The 23,287-nt window shown below is 34.3% G+C and overlaps 1 protein-coding gene across 2 annotated transcripts in view; it reads right to left on the bottom strand.

The window, feature by feature from the left end:
* Positions 1-369: 369 nt before the first annotated feature.
* The window catches only part of LOC123683993, a 75,438-nt gene continuing 52,520 nt past the window's right edge, over positions 370-23,287 (bottom strand). For both annotated transcript variants that reach the window (XM_045623036.1, XM_045623037.1), the window contains exons 3-7: positions 6,932-7,148; positions 3,339-3,571; positions 2,484-2,647; positions 712-846; positions 370-650 (exon numbers count right to left, since the gene is read on the bottom strand). In XM_045623036.1, the coding sequence (XP_045478992.1) occupies positions 527-650; positions 712-846; positions 2,484-2,647; positions 3,339-3,571; positions 6,932-7,148 (873 nt within the window). In that variant the 3' untranslated portion in view covers positions 370-526. The remainder of the gene's footprint in view (positions 651-711; positions 847-2,483; positions 2,648-3,338; positions 3,572-6,931; positions 7,149-23,287) is intronic.

Raw genomic sequence — 23,287 nt, 5'->3', positions numbered from 1 at the left:
ATTGAGTACTTTTATGATGTCTGCAAATTTTAATTCTTAGCTATAAATAGAAGATTTGGTTGGACTGATGACGAATTTGTAGTCAAAATCAATTTTATCTGGCCATCTGACTTATAAGTTCTGATCAGACATCAGTGCTTTTTTAGAGCAAAATTGCCTAATACTTTTTTTGGTGTGAATTGAATGACCAGTATTTCAACTTCTAATCTTTCGTATTTCTCTCTCTTTCAAGAAAGTCAATTCCAAATTAAGCGTCATTATATTTCCCAACTCCATTTAGGGTTTTTTAATTGTTAACGCAAAATTTATATGAAATGAGGATTTCCAACAAATTATAACGAATTTTATTAGGGAATTCAAATAACCACCGAAAATATAAAACTGGTTTATTGATCATCATCTTCAACACACAATATATTATCTGTTTTTGTTTGAAAATTATATAAAAGATTGGTAAATGGTATCACTGGACAATCATCAAGTAATTAACCTTAGATAAGCTTGAGTGGATATAAATACTATCAATTTATTGTATATTAACAAGAGTGAAGGTATCCAATTTTTCCTGTTTTCTAGGACATCTGCCTTTCGGTCGAATATATGCCCCAAATTCACAAATCGGTATGCCACATCTCCTTTCTAGTACGCATCTGCAGAGAAAAATTCGTATCATTAGTTTCGATTTTTTTTCTTATGAAATTTCCAACTTACTTTCTGTCTGCTAAACTAAAGTATTCTAGGCCGTTTTTCATCGTTATACAGTCTGGGTTCGTTTCTTCACAGTTGCATGTGCATTCTGACTGGTGATACTTTTGTTTGGGACTAAAGCTTCCTGGACAAACGCATCTGGAAATAATGTTGATGATTAATAGTTTTTTAAGTTTTGTGATGTTCACTTATAAAGAAAAAAATAATCAATCATGATCTCATTTTGGAGAATTTTAGAGGAAGCTTTGTTATAAAAACAAGTTTTGATATCCAATTTCAAAATTTCCGCATGCATAAAATGCATTTCACACTATTCTGAACTCAGGTTAGTGTCTGTATTCGCGAATGCGTGCAACAGCTTTAATTTCTACAATTCTTATCTGTTTTTGATGATTTGAATAGTCCCATATATAATTTTTAGCTCTTCCTGATGAAGGGTGCGTATTAAGCATGCGTAAACATGATTTTGCTTTCTACGTTTCTGATATGGATGAAAATTGGCATGAATGTATTCAAAATATATTTAGCTCAAGGGAGCTTTTATAATTATTTTAAATCGAAATCGTTGCGGCTCGAACAGCCTTCCGGAAACTGCGACCACATGGATCTTTTGTTCTTAACTCCCATTTCATTAATACCCCTATGGACCGCACTGGTCTATGCGAATTATTAGAAAGTAATTAAGAAGTGATAGATGCAGCCGATGAGTGAAACCAAAAACGCCCCCGAAGTGGAACGTGGACTATTCAGCCAATAGGAAAAACCCAATCGAAACATTCTTGTTTCCAAGACGATTTGTTGGATACCGGGGTTTTTATGAAAGTATTGTTAGGCAACAATTTTACTGGCTCCAAAGGAATTTCTGAGAATTTGGACAACCCTTGTATAATTGAAAGATTTTGGCTTCCTCCAATTGACTTTGGATATACTATACACGTTATCATTCAATCGAAGAAAAAAAATCGTGATGAGGTACTGAAGTAGATCTTTCGGAAAAAGCTTTGAAAATATTCTGGGTAGTGGATTGTTCGTTGACGTAGACAAATCAACAGCACACAAAAGCTGGTGAGTGTATTATTTTGAAATGGGGCCTACTTTGAAAGTAATACAGTGATGATAATTTATATCTTGTATTTATAATCGGCCAACTTTTACTTTTTTGATTAAGTGGTATGATTTGAAGATGAGAGTAGCTATATTCGACTCTGTTCCTGATTGAACTGTTTGGAATTTTGGAATATACAATTAATATAAATGTATTTTTTTAAATAAAAACCCTTGATTTATATGAGGTTTTAACTATTACTCATTCGAAAGAGTTCGTCATTGCGGAAAGTACTTATTTATTAATATTTTCGGAATGGAAAAAGAATAGATGATTTTTTTATTGAAGAATAAATATAAGCATGATATATAACTTTCCGAACAAACATTCCTTTTTTGTATGAATTTTCACATAAAATATTATATGCAAAATCTTGCCGAAGGCTGAAAATACGGTTTTTATAAAATTAAAAATGAAGATTTAACAACGTATTTAAATTTCTGCATGTGATAGAAAGACGTTTGAGATTGCCTCACGTATCCTGAAAAGTAGTGGGATCTCAAAAACGCGGAAGAGGAAGGAGTGAAACTTTGGCAGATCACGAAAACGTCACGTGGGGTTCAAACCCCTCTTAAAATCTTAATAATTAAAAATATCCATTGGTTGCAAAATGGCGGATGAGTCGGTACTACCGAAGAATAAAAGAACAATTGTTAAAAAATATGCTCACCTTTCAAGGTTTTGTGGTGTTGTATTTTTCGATTCCAATCCGGATTTGTACTGAATTCCATTTTTCTCTTCACTATGTTTAGGTTTTTCGATGCAAGTGCACTCGGTGTGATTCTTAAATGTCAATTTCTCTATCCTGGACTCGAGTGTGCCAAGAGTTTTAGCCTGAAACCATGAAAATATGATTTAAAAATTATGAAACTTAGTTAATAAAATTTTACATTCTATTTCACAAACAGGCGTAAAAAGATATTTATTGGTGCATAATAGATCTTAAGGTAACCCAAATAGATATTTGATCTAAAAAATTCAATTCCTGTTAGTTTTGAAAACATCGTAAGTAGATATACATTAATTGAAAATAACCTTGAATACACTATGTAGGCACCTATATATGCCGCTAATTCATTCGAACTTTCACTGCTGTTCATCATTATTAATTTCATTAACTCATAAAATGTAATTAAAAGATACTGTTGGCATAAATCTTGTGGGAAAGGAAACATCTACACACTTCTAAATACATTATATGTATTTGCATAAGTGAGCAACTTATTTTTGAGCAATCGGCAATATTCTGGTTAACTTTGCTGCAAGATATTTCGATTGACAGAGTTATTATAATAGAATATTCATAATGAAGTAAACCTTCCATTCTTAAAGATCTCTGATTGAAGATTAAATGTAACATGTAACTCCAGATTAACTATATTTTATAGTTATTTTTACTTTAAAAGTCAGTATAGTAGGTAAGCTTAATAATAAGAAAATTAGGTAGTGTTAAGATTGAAATATATTTTGTTTTGTTATTTTGATGTCCTCATAAACTATGATTAGTATTGTGTTTTATACTCACGTAAAAATATAAATGTACTTCTTTTACTGTTTTTGGTCCACAACGCATATTGTGTTGTTGACAGCACCCAGTATCCTCAGCACATCTATGCAACACTGTACAGTGTGGTGTATATGTTTTAGAAGGATCAGGATGAACATTTTGTACTGAAATTACCCTAGGTAACGGCCTTTTACAAGTCCCTTCAGAGGATACTCGCATAAAGTGCACTCTTGCTAGTGTTGCTGAAGTTTCTGAAAAGAAAAAAATGGTGATTGGAAATTAGGAAGCAAACATTTCAGAAATATCTCTGATGCAATTGACGAGATGAATGAAATTAACATGTTTGGAGCCAAACTTATGTCCTTCCATGCATCTTATCTTTCATTTCGATTAAAATACTTTTTGTTTTTTGGATACCACGCGAATTTTTGGTTTTGCTTGACCTCGATGAGCTGCAAATACACATCTTAGTTAATCCCTCGTGTAAATATAGGATGAATCTTGATGATTGAAAACCTTTGATGCATTCACACCGCAAATACTCAGGGATGAGAGAGCGTTTACACTACGCGCAATTTCCTCGCGAAATTTTTTCGCGAGTGAAAATTGTGCCTATTGTAAACGCAGCTCAATATAAAATGAAAGAAAGTAGTACAATTGCATTGATTTTCTCATTCAGAAAGCCTTCAAAATCAGTAAGTTTCACATTTTTCCTTCCCTTTAAAAAACAGAACATAATCAGGAGCGTAGCCAATTCCGTATAGAGTGTCCCGAATGTGTAAGCAAAATGTATGAAATGTTATCCTCAATCTCATTCTCAGACCGTAATTCCCGGAAAATAATCATATCTCATCATACAAAATCATATATGGAGTCATTCTCATACATAAATAAGTAGCGGTTTTTTTTAATATTTTTGTTATTTAGATGAATTGAGCTTAGAAAAAAAAACAGAAGAAATTCGTCAAGATTCACCAGATATTGTGTTGTGACGAGTAAATTAGTAGAATTTGTAGAAATATCAATAAAAGTTTCCTCTGAAAGCAAACCTATATGCATGATCGATATGTATAGGTACACAGGGTGCTTCATGTTATGAGTAATTGTACAGAGCAAATGCAAGACAAGTTGGATAGTCGGAATCAAGTCTTAAAGAATGCATGCATTCAACATAACACAAATACACAAATTTCGAGGTAGAAGTGTTTTTTTGTCAGGAGATGATTTTTTCAGCAGCCTTGTATTCATTGATCTTAATTCATTAAAACATTTATAGCATAGGTATTACTTTTCTGGTAGAAATATATTACATATCTAAAGTCTTTCATACAGGAAAAACAAAATTTAATTGAAATAGAGCTGAACAAATAGTCAACCCTGAGAAATAATTATGCAGTGTAGATACATTGTAGGATATTAGGGTCACATATTTTATGTCATTATGTTATGTATGTCCCAACCATCTGCTACTGTTAGCCAGAATATTGGGTTTTGAACCCGTACTATTCTCATTCACACATACATAGCCGTGAATCATGCATGAATGAGGATTTGTTTAGCTTGAATTACCTTCCTACAAATGACACCGCCAGATGTCGATGGAAGGCAATTAGAACAGATTAGAGCCGACCATTATTGAATATATCTACATCCTGATCACGAATGCCTTTTGTGTTATTGCATTTCTATAATCGATAGTTGTTCGTTCAAATGTTGAAACCGCAGGAAAGATAACTTTTCTAATGACTCGGTGATTGATGCATACTACTTTTACTTTCGATTTCATTGAATGAAATGAAATTAAATGAAAATGATCTCAATAGGCTGAGGTCTAATTAGAATTGTATGTCTTTTTAAAAACACTCCTAAATTCCTGATCAATCCGTGTTTTACTTAAAATTTTCTTTTTTATAATTATTTGGGAACTCACTTCTTTATTTAATCTACAATTATTTTGAAACAGTTCACTAATATACAGGGCCCTGCAAAAGTGGCACAGTGCTTCATATTTCTGGTTGGGGAGGAGAAAATAATTTTTTTATAAATTTACGTTATTTCTTGAGCACTACGTAATGAACATATTCTCGGTTACACAGGTTTTTTCTCGTCATGTCGAAATTACTGAAAATAGAGGAAATGTTCAACGATTCACTCCACCGATTCACTCCACAGAGGGTGTACTAAATAAAAGCTGACTTTTCATTCTTTTTATCACCCTTCTATATAACAAAGAACGAAGTAACTGACGACCACATCTGAACAGATATGTTCCCATGGAATGAAGCTACAATTTTAAAAAATAATTGAAAAAATCAACCAAAGGATTCAAGAGAACAACGAGTTTCGCTGAGATTTTGTCCGTTCCCTGATTTTTCGCTTCTGTTGATTCCCCTCGCAGTGAAATCAATTCAAAATTGTTCCAGGTAAAATCGTAGGTACAGTGCTTTTCCTTCTTTGTGGGTCAAGTAATAACTTACAATGATTACTGTCATCTTGCGAGCCCCTATGGTTAAAATTCAATACAGACATGTTAACGTCCCGTATTTACTGAAGATAATGCAGCAATTTGGATGCAACACGGCAAGTACTTGCCGAAAATTCGAGATAAACAACTTTTTACATCTGTGTGTCCCAATATTCCGTTACATTCGTTTGAAAAAGATTAAGGGTCATTGGATTGTTATGATAACTGATTCACGTTGGGGAATAAAGATTAATCCGTCTGGACTATTCATAGTTTTGGAATCTGAAACCAGGAATGCAACAAGAGCAGTTCTGTTAAAATGACAGTTGAGTGCAGCAGGTATGCAATTTATCCAGTTTTCTAGAATAGTAGCTAGACTTATTTGTTCTAATCATGATGTGCAGACCATTTACAAGCAGTTATTCGTTCTAAAACCCTCTTAATTGGACATTCCGATTTTGCATCGAAACAACGCTTGCTGTAATTGCAACTTCTTCAGATATTTCAACTTTCCTGTCATCCTGTCGAATGAAATGAAATTATCAGTGGAACTATTAGATCTATACACCTTTACACTGGTAACCAGTGCTGTCACATATACTTCCGCCTCATATTCGTAGACACGTTGCAGTCAAGAAATCTTGGGATAAATTTCATTTCTACCCGAACTTATTTCCAATTGTATCTTACCCACAGATACTAGAACTGCCAGATTAAAGTCACATGTGGATTAATATGGATTATTATTTTCCTCCAATCTAATGAAAGTGACAAGGAAATTTGGCGTTCGGAATGGAGTTCTTGTAATATCTTCAACAAAGGTCTAATCGTTGATCCTTCAGAGAAAGTTCCAGGTTTCAATCTCCCTAGGGAAGTTTGGTGTTTTTTAAATCGACTTAGGGCTAGTCATGGTCGTTGCAATAGTAGGCTCTTCATATGGCATTCTATTGAAAGCCATTGTGTGTGTGGTGAAGAATAAACCATTGACCACTTGGTGAATACTTGTAATTTGGAGTGCTTGAAAAATTTTTTTTCATTGAAGACAAATATTGTTATCATTTAACATTTTTTCGAACCGATAACTGCTTTTTCGTATTAGTTGGGAAACAAATATCGGGGGCTCCATAAATTTGATATAGCAACTTACCACTTCCACTGTTACTACCGAATAGTTCTTTTTTTCTATTCTCCTCTACTTTCTTTCTAGTGCCATACATCTGCCACTTCATTTCGCTTATTCTCGACATTTGTCTATATGCAGGTGTGGTTGTTGTAGTTTTTTCTGTGGGTTCTTCGGCTTGCCAGTCTGGCTCTTCGAACACTCCATCGTCTTCGTAGTCTTCGTATTCTACGTCATCATAGCCCTGAAAAAATGAAATATTATTAGATTAAGAATGACTGAAATTGAAAAAATTAGAAAAGCACTGATTTGATGTTAGCATTTTTTGACCGCTCGTCATTCATTCGCCAATTGCACCATTGGATACCACTTATCAGGGCCGCCGCCAGACAATTTAGCGCCCCGGCAAAATAATATTTCGCTTCCCTGCTTTCATAATTTATACGATTTTTTTTTCAATGAAGACTTTGTGATTCCTCTCAGGCATCTTTTCAATTTAAAATCTTGTTAAATTTATCAATGATGTTTTGTCGATTTCATCAAAAAACGTCCTGCATTGTTCGAAAGTACGACGCTCTATTTATAAGACTATAGTAAAAAAAAACGTAGTACTTAAAGATGCAAAAAGTCTTGTTTTATTAACTGACTCCGCGCCTCTACAATTTGGCGCCCCAGCAAAATGTCCGGTATGCCGCTCCTGGCGGCGGCTTGCCACTTATCTGGTATATGTAGCCTCCAAGGGGGTTATTGACGATGTATGAACGAGTGCCAAAAGGCCCTGACTTCACGTCACTTTTCTAATTTTTTTCGATATTTATATTTTGATTGTGAGGTTTGAACTAATTACTCATTATACAGGGTGAGTCACGGTCGATGGTTCCCTGGACATTACGAAGGATACGATTTAATTGAAAATTTGGTTTCTTGGGTAGGGATTTGGGGAACCACTGCTCTGTCGATCTAAAATATTTTCAGCGTCACGGTGTTGCCGCTTATATGAAAAAGTACCAACAACTTCGATATTTTAAATAGAACACCTTGTATTTCATTCCTTTTTTCGGTTTGCCGTAGCCCGTATAGCCTCTTGATTATTCATGTATTAACTTCCTTGTCCCTATCTCTATCGGTGTTCGAGTAATTGATTGATTTATTTCGTTTTTTGTGCAAAAAATAACTTCAATTAAACATTCATAACTTCAGTACTTAACTCTAGAAAGCTGAAATTTCGGCTATGGATTACCACCGTGTATCATTCAAGTGTAATACACGGTTGTTCAAAATCCATTCCATCTGAAAAAACGCACTTTTATCATTAAAGTATGTAATCCAAAACCGAAATTTCAGCTTTCTAAGTTTTTAAATACCGAAGTGATGAACTTTTAATTGAAGCTATGTTCTAGACAAAAAAAGAAGTAAATCAATCCCCGTTCAGAAAAATGTGGATGCACTTTATGTACTATTATACTATTTAATGAAAACTATTCAACAAAAATTTCAATGTTTTATGAACAAAAATGAATGAAAAAGTCCTTAAGATTTACTAGGCATATCGGGAGTCAATCCCTGAGACTCAACCAGCTGGTTCTCCTTCAGAGGTTTGTAATCCGTCTTTCTTTCATTATTCCTGGAAGCAAATATTGGCAGAATTATTTTAATTGCTTCAATAAACGTACCTACCAATTTGTAGGACAAAGCCCTGCAATCAAGGAGTGCAGGAATTTCTCCCTAACAACCTGCAGCTTGCCACATTTGATGGGTTTGAAATGAACGAATGAGAGAAGTTGAACGAAGCGAGGAGAAAGTTCAACCTTTTCATTGAGTACTTTCATGAATATTACTTATAATGATAATAATATTTTATAATTATTTGATTCTTTGTTGATTTCATTTCCACAAAGTTCATATGAATATAAAAAAAATCAAACACGCTAAAAATAGAATATGTCCCCCTAAAAATGAGACATATGAAATTGATCAGAAAAAAATTGAGAATGGAAGAAGTTGCCTTTGTCTAAGGCAGAAGGAATTTTCAGAGCAAAAGAAGCCAGTAAAAGTCAGGTGAAGGAACTGTGTGGACATAAAAACATTTGCTTCAAGCGTAAACATAAAGGCAATGCTGAGAAGAAATACAACTGTAAAGAATGTGGCGAAGCTATAGTTTTGGTCAATCTCCTCTTAACCAAAAACTAGCAGCTATTGTAAAGGCTTAAACCGTTTTGCAGACCGATACGAAAATAGAAGCAATAAGGATAATTTGAATATTCATTGAGAATGATTCTGCGAATGATACAGCTGAACCACTTTTAGACTTATTTTGCCTTGAATCTAAGGAGGACACAGAAAATTTAACTAACAGTTAAATTTAATAATAATGGGTACTTCCAAATTGAATAAAACTCTGGAGAGCAGTATAGAGTTCTTCTTCTTAAAAATTATAAAAAATTTGGCGATTCGATTGATTCGAATCCAATCATTCAACAAATTATTCGAAAATTACAGTATTTAAGTACAATAATAGCATTCTATTTCAATTTTCAACATAACATGCGGGTAAAAAAATCACAACACAAATGAGGAGACAACTCAAATGTTCCTTGTTGATGTTTTTCCCTATACAAAAGACTAGATGCTTCCCATGAACAAAAACATAAAATATCTGTGTACATTAAATTTATAGAGCGGAATCGTTGATATATAGAAACAAATAGTCTATTTCTGTAGAATATATATGTCACTGGGATAGGTTACAACTTGGTACATAATGAATTATCTAATAGCGGAAGAAGAACGATTAGGGTAAAGAACGTATAAATATAAATTATTGCACTCGAGCGTACATACAGCTGCTACTATGTCGAGAACACTTTTGTTAAAGTGTGACTGTTGTCACACGATTTAGAGGATAAATACGATTGGGGAATGAGTTTTTCATCAAATATTAACCTCTTTCTAGAAATAATAATAAATAATAACTTCAACTCTCATAGATCCTATTGCCAACTTGTGAACAAGAAAAAAAGTGAATCAAAATTGAAAACATTAAATTAATTGATTTTTTTCATATATTCTCTAAAAAAATTCAATGAATTTGTGAAAAGAAGTTGATAATAATTGATTTCATTCAATCCTGCATTTTATGTTATAACCTGAATCGATGACCTCCCCATTGGATTGAGTTCTTATTTGTGAAAAGGTAGAATTATTTCATTATATTCTACTCCCTTCGGTAGATCCAAAGAGAAATTTGTGATACAAAATTCCTTAAATTTCTTTTGATTAGTTTACACAAGGCAAAATCTTACTTAGTAGCCTCATTTCCCTCGGCAATAAATGCAAAAAATCTTATTTCCTGGCCCATTTCCTCTTTATTACAAAAGTGTGCCTCAATATATCATCACTTCAACATTATCCATTATAATTTAGTTTTTCAAACATCTGGTGTTGGATATTGCCCAATACTTCAAGGAGAATACTGGGAATATTTCAGTTCCCTATAAAAAAGCTATAAATTCTGGGATGTTAGATGAGGTTTTAACAATCCACTAAGTGGAATGGCTGTTATCTTTCTTCAAGCTTTGCCAGAAATCACTTTTTCTGTTGCATATAGTTTATCCGAGCGATGCTAGTGAAATGAGGCTTGGCTACGTATCATTTCTCAAGCTCAGATCTTGGAACTGGAAGCTCCAGATCATTCGAACTTCTTTATATTCGACATGGTTGTTCCATTTGTTGAGGATGGTTAATTTGATTGAACGGTTTAGAATTGCAGATGAACGAATTCTAGTACAAAATAAATACAAATTCAACCTCAAAACCAGGTGTGGTGTTGACAATAATCAACTGAAGAAGCCTTCTGTGTGTAAAATTTCTAATGTCATTGAGTATACTGAAAGTTACTGTCATTCAAAGAATGATTCAATATTTTGGGAACACTAGTACCATTTCGTAGAGTTGTCTAATGTATATTTTCCCGCCAATATTTTGCACACAAGTCAGAAAAATAGAAGAGCAGAACATTTTCGAAAAATGGAAACGGTGTAGCCATTCGTTAAATGTTTGTATTATTTATACATTAATGAACTTCAATGTTACTGGTATAATGGAAGATATGAATGCAGTCTTCTGGAGTTTTATAAGCTTCCAGAAAATGAAGTTTTTTACTTATAAGTGAAAGACTTTTCAGTTTCATCTAACTAAAAATACACAACAATTACGCGTATGTAAAAAAGTTATGAACACAAAAAATATTCAAAGATTTTCGACTCTGTAGACAAGAGTATATAACATTCCAACATCACCTGAAAATAAGCTAGTCGCATTCAATTAGACGAAAATATGTATTATTATAAGCTTATTTATTGAGCCTCTGGCATTTCTTAATAGGCATATTTACGTCTGTATGAATATTTCTATTTTAGAAGTTCCAGACAGTGGTTTAATTTTGATCATTGAAACTATAAATAGGTATCAGTCACGAATTCAGATATTATCGACTGAAACTCCCGATATACTGAGAATAGTTGTGGTGAAATATTTAATGGTCTTCTTATTACGGTTCATAGTTCATTAGAGCTTCTTGGATAATCTACTGGTGAAATATTTCATGGATTTCACAAATTAACTTCTTCGAATTCATTCAAGTGAGCTAGTGGAATCTGAAGACATAACATGTAAACATTTGTATATCATCTTTGATTAGATGAGTGTTGAACCTAATTTTCGAACTATTGGTTGTTCTTACTTAAGGGTGTTCCTATAATGATTTTTATAATTTTGTCAGAACGACAAGATTTTCAAGCAGACTATGTACTAACTGACAAAGAAACTGCAACACCCTGAAGGAGATGTTTAAATCTAATTTCTTTTTTTGGTAAAACATAGATAGTATACCAAAAAGGAAAATTCTTGAAATTTGGAGAAAAAAAACGAAGGGTTTACAATTTTTTTAAATAAATTTGTTAATAAGTAATGTGTTTGTCCACCGCGATTATCTATACACTCCCCAACACGTCTTGGCATTGATGCAATAAGATGGTCTATTTATTCTTGAGGGATACTATTCCAAGCTACGTGTACTTCATTTCTCAGAGCCGCCAAAGTCCGTAAATTTCCAAGCCTCCTACCCATGATGTCCGAAACATGCTAAATGGGTGAAAGATCGGGGGATCTGTGCGGCCATGGCGAATAAATTCGCATGGGTTGCTTCGAAAAAGTTTAAACTAACTCTGGCAACATGAGGTCGGGCGTTATCTTGCTGACATATTCAATTCTCGAGCCGGTAAAGGTAAGGAAGAACATACGGCTCCACTATTTCTTGAAGGTAACGCAGCGCTGTTATGTTACCTAAAGACTAAAGGTGACCTACTTGCATGTGCAATAGCACCCCATATCTACAGTCCGGTGTACATGACGCTCAACATCAAACGGAGGTTCACGACTTTCTCCCCGATATCATCTAACCCTTCTTTGGCCATCATGTGCATCCAAGGAGAATCGAGATTCATCAGAAAATACGACCTGATGCCATTCCACATTCCAATGTTGACGTTCTCTGCACAACCGTCAGAGGTAACACAAGATGGGGTCGAAAATGCTGCAGTCCAAAAGAACTTACCTTGCGGTAAACCGTTCGGAAAGTTGCAGGATGGCCTTGTTTTCCTTACCACTCATCAGCCAAAGATCGAGTTGTCGCAAATCGGTCTCTAATGGCTACAAGTCTTAGATGTCGATTGTAAACTTCATTTATGCCTCTTCGACGTCCGGTGCCTACTCTCTTTCGTTTTTGGACATCATCAAACCACGCTTGACAACATCTCATAACACTAGTTGGATTTCTGTTCGTACGGTTAACAATTTCTCAAAATGACAACCCCGCCTCCAGTAGACCAATAATTCGACCTCTTTCAAATTCATTTAGCTGGCGATAAATTCCACGTACACGTGCTCTAGACATTTAAACAACAATTAAACATCGGCTTTGGATATCCTCAAACATCTGGTTTGTTCTAAAATTTAAAAAAACTTGCAAAAAACGACTACAATATTTAAGTAACAAAAATTGTTTAGGTACATGATTTCACGATATTTTTCTCCGAATTGAATTATTTACTCCTTGATATACAATCTATTTTTTACAAAAAAAAATAATAATAAACTGTTCCTTCTGGGTGATGCAGTTTCTTTGTCAGTTAGTAAACTATTCTATACGGACAATTTGGTTCTCCTTCGGAGAGAAAACCCAGACTACAAAGAGGTTCTTAGAGTCTAAAAGTGCAAACAACAGAAGTAAATTAAAACAAAGAAATAATTATGAATAAACTTCGAGCAGGTAGACGATGTTTATTTTCTCAACCTACACCACTGAAGATATGCATTCGGCCAGTGATAGGGAAACCAATGCCTTCTCTTAAGAGGGATCAGTAACCAACCATTTATCAAAGGTCATTTGAACCACATGAACATCAATAAAACTCAATGAAAGTGAATAGGAAAGATGACGTAATGAAACAAGAATGAAAATCTATGTAAATACATAGTGCATATAAATTTCAACTTCTGCAGTTGCATGTGGCATTTTCACAATAATTAAGCCTACTCATATATTGATTTATGGGTTCCTGTTTTCAGACACTTGATAAATATTTATTAATTAATCTTGAAGCGCATCGTAAGAAATTAAAATTTGTGAACTTCTACAAGAGTGAGCGTGAGTTGTAGATTGAGATTCATCGTTTGTTTTTAGCGAAGATAAGAAAATCAGGCATGTTTCGAAATAATTGGTGATAATACCATTAATAACAGATGAATTCTGAAATATTGTACATGTTTTTTTTGACAGGGGGATTCACCGCGATGGCTTATTAGACGTTTATCAATAATTAATCATAATTTTGTGCTGAAAATGTGCATGTTGGGGTTTGAGACGATGATCTTTCTCCCTAAAATTTTTTCAGAAGTCTACAAATTCCGGTTATACCGGAAACAGACTACTAAAAATGTAGGTTGTAATTTGAAAATCTTTAGTTTCGATGAATTTGAGTTTTTCAAGTTCATGATCTTTTCAAAAACACCCTGCACATTTTTTGTCCAAATCACAAACACTCTTATAATACTACATATTGGCAGAATAGAAAATGAGAAACTCATGAACCGTTGAGTTTATACCCAAGTTGAGGCATATTACTGAAATTGTCATCAAATAAGCTAACTAATAAAATAACGTTCTTAACATAGATTTTTGTCTTAAAAATACCAATTCAGAAGAGGAGCTTCCTCCCCAGAAAATTATGCTATATTCTAATAGAGATTGAAAGTTCGAAAAGTATACCATTTTTAAAGTATTTAAGTCCATACTAGTTTTGAGAACACGCACTGAATATATCACAGAGTTAAGTCTTTTCACAAGATTGTCAATGTGACAGTGCCATTTAAGGTGATTGCCAATATAAACTCCCAGGAACTTTGTAGGCGCAGAAACTGTGATTTGTTGGCTAATTTGATGTGGTACTGTGACTGAAGATCTATCCGTGCTAAAAACCATGCACTCCGTTTTGGCAATGTCCAACATAAGACGATTTTTGCTGCATCAGTGATTTATAACGTCCAGAATTGTCTGAACCATCTCAAGAGTAGACCCAAAAGAGGAGGATCTCAAGATAAAATTGGTATCATCAGCGAAAGATACAAGCTCCATATAAAGTCTCTCAAAAATATAATCTCATAGCGCCGAAGGAAGATCATTTATGTAAACTAGAAATATAGTAGCGGTCCAAGGATACTTCCTTGTAGTACCCCGGCATTACTTACTCTCTTTGAGGACTGGTATTCTTTGTTATTTATCACCATCTTTACAGTCTTCAAATAGATCTCGATGAGTTTTAGTTGTTTATCTCTTATTCCGTACATTTCTAGTTTTCTCAGTAAAATTTCTGTGTCCACACAGTCGAATGCCTCTGACAAATCCAAAAACAACCCAATTGGTAATTCCTTCCTCTCTAATGCTGTTATTATAGAATATAATTCGAATATTGCTATTGTACCTCTTCCCTGAATATAACCATGCTGACTTTGAGAAAATATTTTGAATTTTTTGAAGAATTTTATAAGTCTTGTAGCCAAAATTTTTTCAAATATCTTTGCGAATGTGGATAAAATACTGATTGGACGATAACTACTTGTATCTTTAGGATCACCATTTTTAAAGATAGGTTTTATAACAGCAGTTTAAAGGGCTTCCGGAAAGACACCATCGATGTATGATTTATTCATGATGTGGACTAAAGGTTCTGCAATAACATCAATACATTGTACATGGTTCCAGAAGTGGAAATAAATGAGACCAGCTTAAAAAGAAAGTAATAGTTGATATTTCAGAGAATTTCTTTCTTATAGGGAATAAGATGTAGCACATCTCCAGTGTAGAAATTATAAATCCTTAATCTAAACGCAATCGAGATTCAGTTCGGAATTGAATTTTAGAACAGATTTCTCATTAGAACCTGGTTTGAGACCATTCCCGATTCAAAATAAGAAAATTAGAGACATTGTGACGAAATGATAGAGCGCTCTGATCAGGGAACGAACGCTCAAAAGATCCGTAGACAATAGTGCAGTTACGTTGATACGTTGGTGGCCAATAATCTCTTAACATCAGCAAACAGCCTCAGGGTGGTGTGCAATATATCATTGAATATTCACGTATAGTCGATTACGCCTGTCTGCTTCTTATCTGTAATGTCGATCGGCGAATAATAATCTTCCATACTAATTCTGCTGTCTTCAGGCAGTGTGCCGCATCAACTAGTGGGATATTAGCGATTCAGCACTGATATTTAAAGTGTTCCACCATGTTATGTTCTTTCATGTAGATGTCTCATTTAATTTCTTACTTGCATCAGTCTTATACCTACTACACTGGACCAAAAAGTAATGAGACAGCGTTTTCTGAAAATGTACACCCTGTAAATTTGATGTGCGTAATTATTTCTTTGTTTGATATTGGCTGAATTGAATTTTATTATAAATACCATCAATATGGAAATGAATTGAGAGAATGTTATAACTTTGATATCAACGAATAATGGATGAGTTAGACTTCACTAGAGATCAAATTTGTTTCGTATCTACACCTGAACTGAACTCTACTACTTGATTCATCTTAATTTTGTCATTGAAAATAAACTAGAAGTATGCAATATGAATATCTAAAATTGAATATTCTGTTTCTTCCAACTCACTTAATTTGTTTTCACGTTGAAACAATTATGGCCTCTTGAAAGTATGTCAATCACATGCTCTGGGATGAAATAATCGAATATCAAAAGAATATAAGTATTGAATCACATGAAAATTTGTTTTGTATGTAGAGGTATGTTTCAAGATAAGCCTGAAGACCTGATGAAGAATACAGTAATGTACGATAGCAGCAGTCACTAGTGGGGTTTGAGATCTTGAGTGGTGTCATGATAATGGTACTATTTTGTGAAAACTTTTTTAAACATGGGCTTAGATAGTGATATGGAGTCTTCAAAACAGAATGTTGGTTTTATGAAGTATCTTCTTATTATCATATTATCAGAGCTATGCCAAACCTCAGTAATTTGTGATCAAATTGTGGAGTTGAGGTGAGCTTATTCAAATAACTTCATTTTCAAATTAAGTTGGCTAGTACTTCACTTCATCAAAATAAATTATTATTTCTGAGGTTTTTTCTCAACAGAGAACAGAGTTGCATTCAGTCAAAGTACCAAATTTTTTGAATTCAACAGATAATTTTTTTAACATCAAATTACTACAAAACGGAGAAAGAGCCCGACACCGAAGGTGGAGGGCTCTTTCTCCAAAAATGAAAATGAACTCATGCAGTTTTTATGACAACACGCTTTCATGCAAAATTATCGGTATTTTTGATGCACTTGTGCAATTACTTACGAAAATTACATTTTTTTTATCGATGTTCAACAGCCTGTATCTTTTTAACTGAGCCGAATCGGAAAAAATGGTAAAGGAAAAAAGTGTTTCTTTTGACCTCAGGAATCTTCGGATGAAATATGTGTACAAGTCACTCACCCTGTATGTGAATAATGTGTTGATTCGTGATTTTTCTGTATCAATTCCTTTCATAGATCTATAAAAATAGGTTCTAATAATTTATGCACTTTATAGCGGAACCTTAATCAAACTCAGTTTACGACTATACGGATAATCTTTGATACCTCCAATGAATATACGCCATAACCTTAACCATAGATCTTAAATTCCACCCACGTCGCACATGGGCTTAAAAGATTTAGGTGCGGAAACATCAAAGCATACAAAATCTCAGATTTATTTATCGCACGAGGGAAAATACCTATCTCCGCTTTGGTACAATTCCATGCGGAGTACATTTGACCGCTTAAAGTCTATATCAAAAGCAGTTCGATTCAGGTCACTAGCTGAGTACCTACAGTTCCTTTTAATTCTCTACTTACCCAAGAGAAAAGCCGATCAAAGCCTATGTGTCTAGGTATTTCAAGGGCGCTAATCTGGGAATTTATTTGTTGTGGCTTTGAGACCGTCATAAGTGGTTATTTACCCACATTTGAAGAACGTGCTTTGAATTCGAATGAGGTCATTTGTCATAGAAAAAGTTTTCTTCTTTCAATAGGTGTAAGATGGGGAGTTAGAGAGCCTGATTCGTTGATTTTATGATATTTTCCCATACAATTTTATGTCAGAATCAGTGAGAAAATTGTTGAATGATACCCACTATGAAAAATTATAATACATTGGCGTACAACTTTGCTTTTTTTCAAATTAGAGGCTTTATTGGGAAAAACTGGTTGAACATTCATGAACCAAAGTATTGTCCATCGCTGGCCACTACTTTTTCCCTTCTATCAGGCAGCGTACGAATCCCGCGTTGAAAAAACTAATCATCTTTTAAAGCGATTCACGAATTGATCCAATTTTTTACTGCTTCATAAGACCCGACGTGCTGGTCAGCCAGGCCGTGTGCCATTGATCGAAACAAGTGATAGCCGGAGGAAGCAACGTCTGGAGAATACGGCGGGTGGAGTAGGACTTCCCATTTCAACGTTTCCAAGTATGTCTGGACCACTTTCGCAATATGGGGTCGAGCATTGTCATGATTGTCTTTCAATACTTAGCTCAAACGCATTAATTGAGTTCGATGACGATCGCCTGTGATTATTTCAGTCGGTTTAAACAACTCATAATACACTACGCCGAAATGGTCCCACCAAATACTGAGCATGACCTTGGAAGCGTGAATATTCGGTTTGACCGTCGACGTGGAAGCATGGCCGGTATATCTCCATGATTTTTTGCGCTTGGGATTATCGTAGTGAACCCATTTTTCTCCAGTCACAATGCGACGCAGTAATCTCTTCCGTCTTTGTCTTGCAATAAGCAAACAAACGATGTTTAACATATCTCGGCTTCAACTCGTACGGCACACAATTTCCTTGTTTCTGAATCATTCTCATGACTTTTAGGCCTTTTGAAATGGCTTGTTGCGACCCATTGATCCTACCAATACTTGTTTCGTTTAACACGAGTCCTGATTAAGTAATGCCTCCAACTCTGCATCTTCGAAAACCTTCTCTCTTCCACCGCCATGCAGGTCTTCGACGCCAAAATCACCGTTCTAGAAGCGTTGAATATAGGGGAATAGGGGTATTTGGAGCATTCGATGAGCCTCAGCCGCAGATTTCTTCATATCAAAGCCATCTATTGCAAAACGGCGGAAACAAAGTTGTACATCTTGTTAACATCCGTTAAGTTATGGTGAGATTTTGCTCAAAATGTGGCGACGAGTCATCGAAAATCACCTCAAGTATCGAATTCTGTAAAGAAATCACGCGGAAGATATTTGAATAATGTATTCTACTCCTAATGGCTCAAGGTTCAAGCAGTATATTGAAAGAAAAATATGATATGATATGATCGATATACTAATTGAAAGAATGCTTTATTTACTTTTACTTTCGAAACAACCAAATGCATAACCCTTTATATACACGCAAAATACCAATCGGATGAGATAATTCACCAACAAAAAGAACACCAACTATCCCTTCAAACAATTAATTCCTGGTAATTTCTCACCACAATGCGAATTCCATTCTAACTACCCAAGAAACGTTAATAACTTGACCACACAAGATCGCAAATCTTGTTGACACCAATTGGTCGGCAACTTTTTGGGCCCAAATAACCCGTATGTTACATTGAACACTCAATGCATTCCAGTGTAAGTTACATCATCATTCCAGCACTGCTCTTTACATTTTTAATTCTCGCCAAAACCGCCAGTTGATGCAGTTTAGAGCCCAGACAGAATAATGGCTCATAATTCAAGAGACAAGGACATATTGATCAAATCGCACCACGACATTTCCATCGATAGTAAATAAACAGAATAATGAGATAGTGCTCTGTCTGCAGGACTGAATAGGAGCTGGGCTCAACCAGACAAGCTAGTACCACGTTTATATTTAACGACCGTTCGATTAGTACCAATTTATTTGTCATTTTCACTTTCATTTGTCAATCCCTTGATTGCTTTGATTTCTTAACTAAATGGAAGTTGAACGACATCACTTGTAGAATGCTATCCTTTCAAAATCGTTCGTTTTATTTTAATATCCGGAAAGTAGGATAGCATTGAAGTTAACATCTTGTGTACGCAATACTCAGTATAGGTAGAGACATGGAAAGTATAACACTCAGAAGTAATATTTCCGTGTAACCTATGTCTCAAAAGTTTTTGCACAACTTAAGAGGGATTACCACCACATGTCTTTCCGCGTATGAGTCATAACATTAGGTACCCTTTCATTTCCCCTCTGGAGCTTCTGCGATGACCAAAAAAATATTGTCATTCCACAATAAAGATCATTGTTTGAAGAAATTATATGAAAACCCATAAAATGATTGTAAGAGGAAACATCTATAATTTCGTTTTGAACTGAACATGGTGGTTAGGGATTCATCAAGCCAAGTAATTTGACATTTTAACCAAATACTTGACTTGAAAATCAATCTCGTGAAAAATTACATCCTTGAGCTTGACTTGACTTGATTTTAGATATTTATTGCTTGACTCGATATCAAGCTACTTGATAATACTTGAGCTTGATATGCACGCGACACACAGCATATATTTCTGCAATCTCATGAGCGTTTAGACTAAATAAGGGGATTCCTCGAGCGTCGAGAGACTGAAGCATTCGCCAGTGTGACTTTATTAATAGTTTTCTCACATTTCTTTTGGTATAGATTTTGGTAGTTTCAGAAATACCTTTCCAAACTCGGCCAAAATGGCCAAGAATTTTTTATCAACGCTTCAGCTCCTGCTGAGAGACAATTTTCCAAAGCTGCTCTTACAGTTACAAAAACCCGCAATAGGTTAGGCGACAAATCAATAAAATGCCTCATATGTCTTAGATCTTGGATGGAAAATTATGAAATCAAACAAAGCCTGGAGGTTTCTCAAAATAAAGAAACTTATTTTTTTATTATTTTTTATTTTGTTATGATTTATAGTGATTCAATTTATGTTTCTATTCCAAGAAAGTTGCTATTTTCGGTTCTTTTATACAATAAGTTTAATAAATAAAAGTGTTTTTCTGCAAGGTTCCTTCTCATTTCATAATTTTTTTATTGTTGTGACACTACACAATAAAATTGTTGAAAATCAATGAGTAGCTTGATATGATTTAAGTACTCAATAAATAAATACTTGACTTGAGATTGAAACTCTACTACTTGACTTGAGCTTGACTTGATTTTAAGTCAAGCTCAAGTCAAGTAGCTTGAAAATTAAGCCAAGCCGTGAATCCCTTATGGTGGTATTCAATCTTAATGAGAAAATATAAGAAATTTAAAATGTCGGTTGGCTTTGAAAAGAACAGTCATTCAATGATTTGTCATTTCATCATTTTAACGAAATCGGTTGGGTCCTTGTGACTTATAAATTGGAGCTTAAAACAAGTGTTACTTTGGACTGATGCTTAAACTCTGACTTTTCGAAAATCAAAATGTTTCGCGGAAATGAATCATGCAATAGCATCAGAATGTCAAGTTTACCCTGACTAAATCTTCCAAAAAGATTTTAACTGAAGATAGAGCAAATCAGTTGATCATAAGTGCCAAGAATAAAATTTGGAAATCATTGAGAAAACTATCAAGGCCTTAGGGTGTTTCCAAGGATACAATTCCCAGAGATCTGAAGACAAAAGGTGTGAAATATCGTGAGAGAAATGTTTTGTAATTTATCTACTAATTCAAAATGTTCTAACATTTCAAATCTCATGCATAATTTGATAAAACCAATCTAGAATCTCAAATTTACATTTACGAAATTCTTCTCGTATAATTTCAACGAAAATAATTTATTGAACAGCAGTTTCTGGAAACATATTTCATGAACTTGCATTATTATGGTAATGAACATGTCATGATTTGTGCAAGATGAGTTTGAGAACTTTCAATGAATCATATGGTCCATTATCGTGATCATCTTGCAGTTATACTAATTGAGAACACACAGGGTGGTCTGGGAGTGGTTTAGGAACGGAGAGAATATTGCAGTTCAGTGAATTATACGAGAATGAGATGAGGATACACGTGACAGATGTAAATGTAGGGGGATTGGGCATAATGCCGACAAATCTTCCCATACAAAAATCAAATCATTCATCAGAATATTCGAGAAGAATTCCAATCTTCTGATTACATTCAAAATCAAACCTCGAAAATTTTGTATATTTTTTGTAATTGTTATTTGCAATTTCATCTATCAAAATTGAACTAAGCCTACTTCTCCCTAAGAAAAAATTATTTTGAAATATGTACCCGTTCTTTAAGCTCTTGTTTCAGAGGAACAGTGGACTATAATTTTGCCGAAAATATTAGTCTCAGGCTCAGAGTAATGATCATAGATAAAGGGGGCGTATGTCATTTCAATAAGCAAATTTTGTCCCCAACATGATCTATCAAATTTGACATGAAGCGCGCGGAAATGAAAACATATCAGTGATACGATATTTCACTCAATTCGCGAGTTTCTCCACAAAGAACGCACTACTTATGTCCTATAGCAAATCGACGTTTCATATTAACTCAAAATATATTGAAATGAATACCTAAATATATCAAAACACAAACGTCAAGCGCGCCTAACGACGTGAAACAACCGATGACACTAGGAGAGCAAAAGTTGCCAAACCTCGGATTTCAGCAGGTAGATACAGAAAATAATAAATATTCTACTCATTATAAATTCGACAATTAGGAAAAATATCGGGTTCCAACTATTCAAATTTGCATATTTAATAGGAATCACTAAAATAAATATTTTTCATTCAATATACCGAATATAAATTCATAACCATATAGTAAAATTGTGGATTTGAAAATATATCACAATATCACTATACGCAAATAAAAAATGAATCATACGTGAATCAATATCCAAACTATCCTCTAAAATTCGCTTCGAGTAGAATTTTGAATTGAACTTAATCCATACAAATCAGTTAGAAATTCACATAGACAATGGATGTCTATAATGTCAAAGGTATCAAACAATAACATTTTTGCAACCAAACGATTATTCGAGATTGATGTTAGAAATTCCATACAAATGAGGCACCATAACCTTTATACCTATCTGAAATTCAATAGAGAATAAACGTCAGTATCTTCATCAGGAGTCCAGTTCTGCAATAGCTTGAGGAAATATGCAACTTGGCCTGAGTTGATACCTTACCGTAGTCACGACGTGGTGATATATAGAACTTGGTTTCGAAAAAAATTAAAAATAAAGAATTTCCTCCAAGTGCAACAAACAAGTTCATGGTCAAATATGAAATATGAACGGCTGCTATCATTTCTGGATCTTCTCGGTCACAATGGGTTGCAGTAAAAACTTGGTTACATGTGTTTGAGAATACCCATTTGAAATTTGAGTCCTATTTTGTGTCAATCTTCTGTGAGCATATGTAGGAAGAGTTACTGGGAAATATTTCAGCCATAATCAAATCAATTCAATTCCAAATTTTGATGAAAGCATTTCGACGAACATAGTTGATTGCGTTAGGTACCAGATCCAGAGAAAATTGAATAAAACTATCGAAAAAAAACTCTTCAGGTAATGTCAGCGGTTCGACCTGACTACCAAGACACAGGCAGTTATAGAAGTTCACATGTTACAACTCACAACATACAATCTTATTTTGAATCATTAACTTCTGAATTAATTGATTTACATTTTTTTTTAACTGAAATTGAAGGTGTTGGAGAGCCGTATAATTTTCATAATACACATCCAGTAGTATTGTGCCTTCAACAAAGCTCAAGCGAAGATTTATTGAT

Source organism: Harmonia axyridis, chromosome 7 (assembly GCF_914767665.1).
Source record: "Harmonia axyridis chromosome 7, icHarAxyr1.1, whole genome shotgun sequence".
In the NCBI taxonomy this organism is placed as follows: Eukaryota; Metazoa; Arthropoda; class Insecta; order Coleoptera; family Coccinellidae; genus Harmonia; species Harmonia axyridis.
The sequence above is the reverse complement of the archived record's forward strand: the minus strand, read 5'-3'. Positions and strand labels throughout refer to the sequence as shown.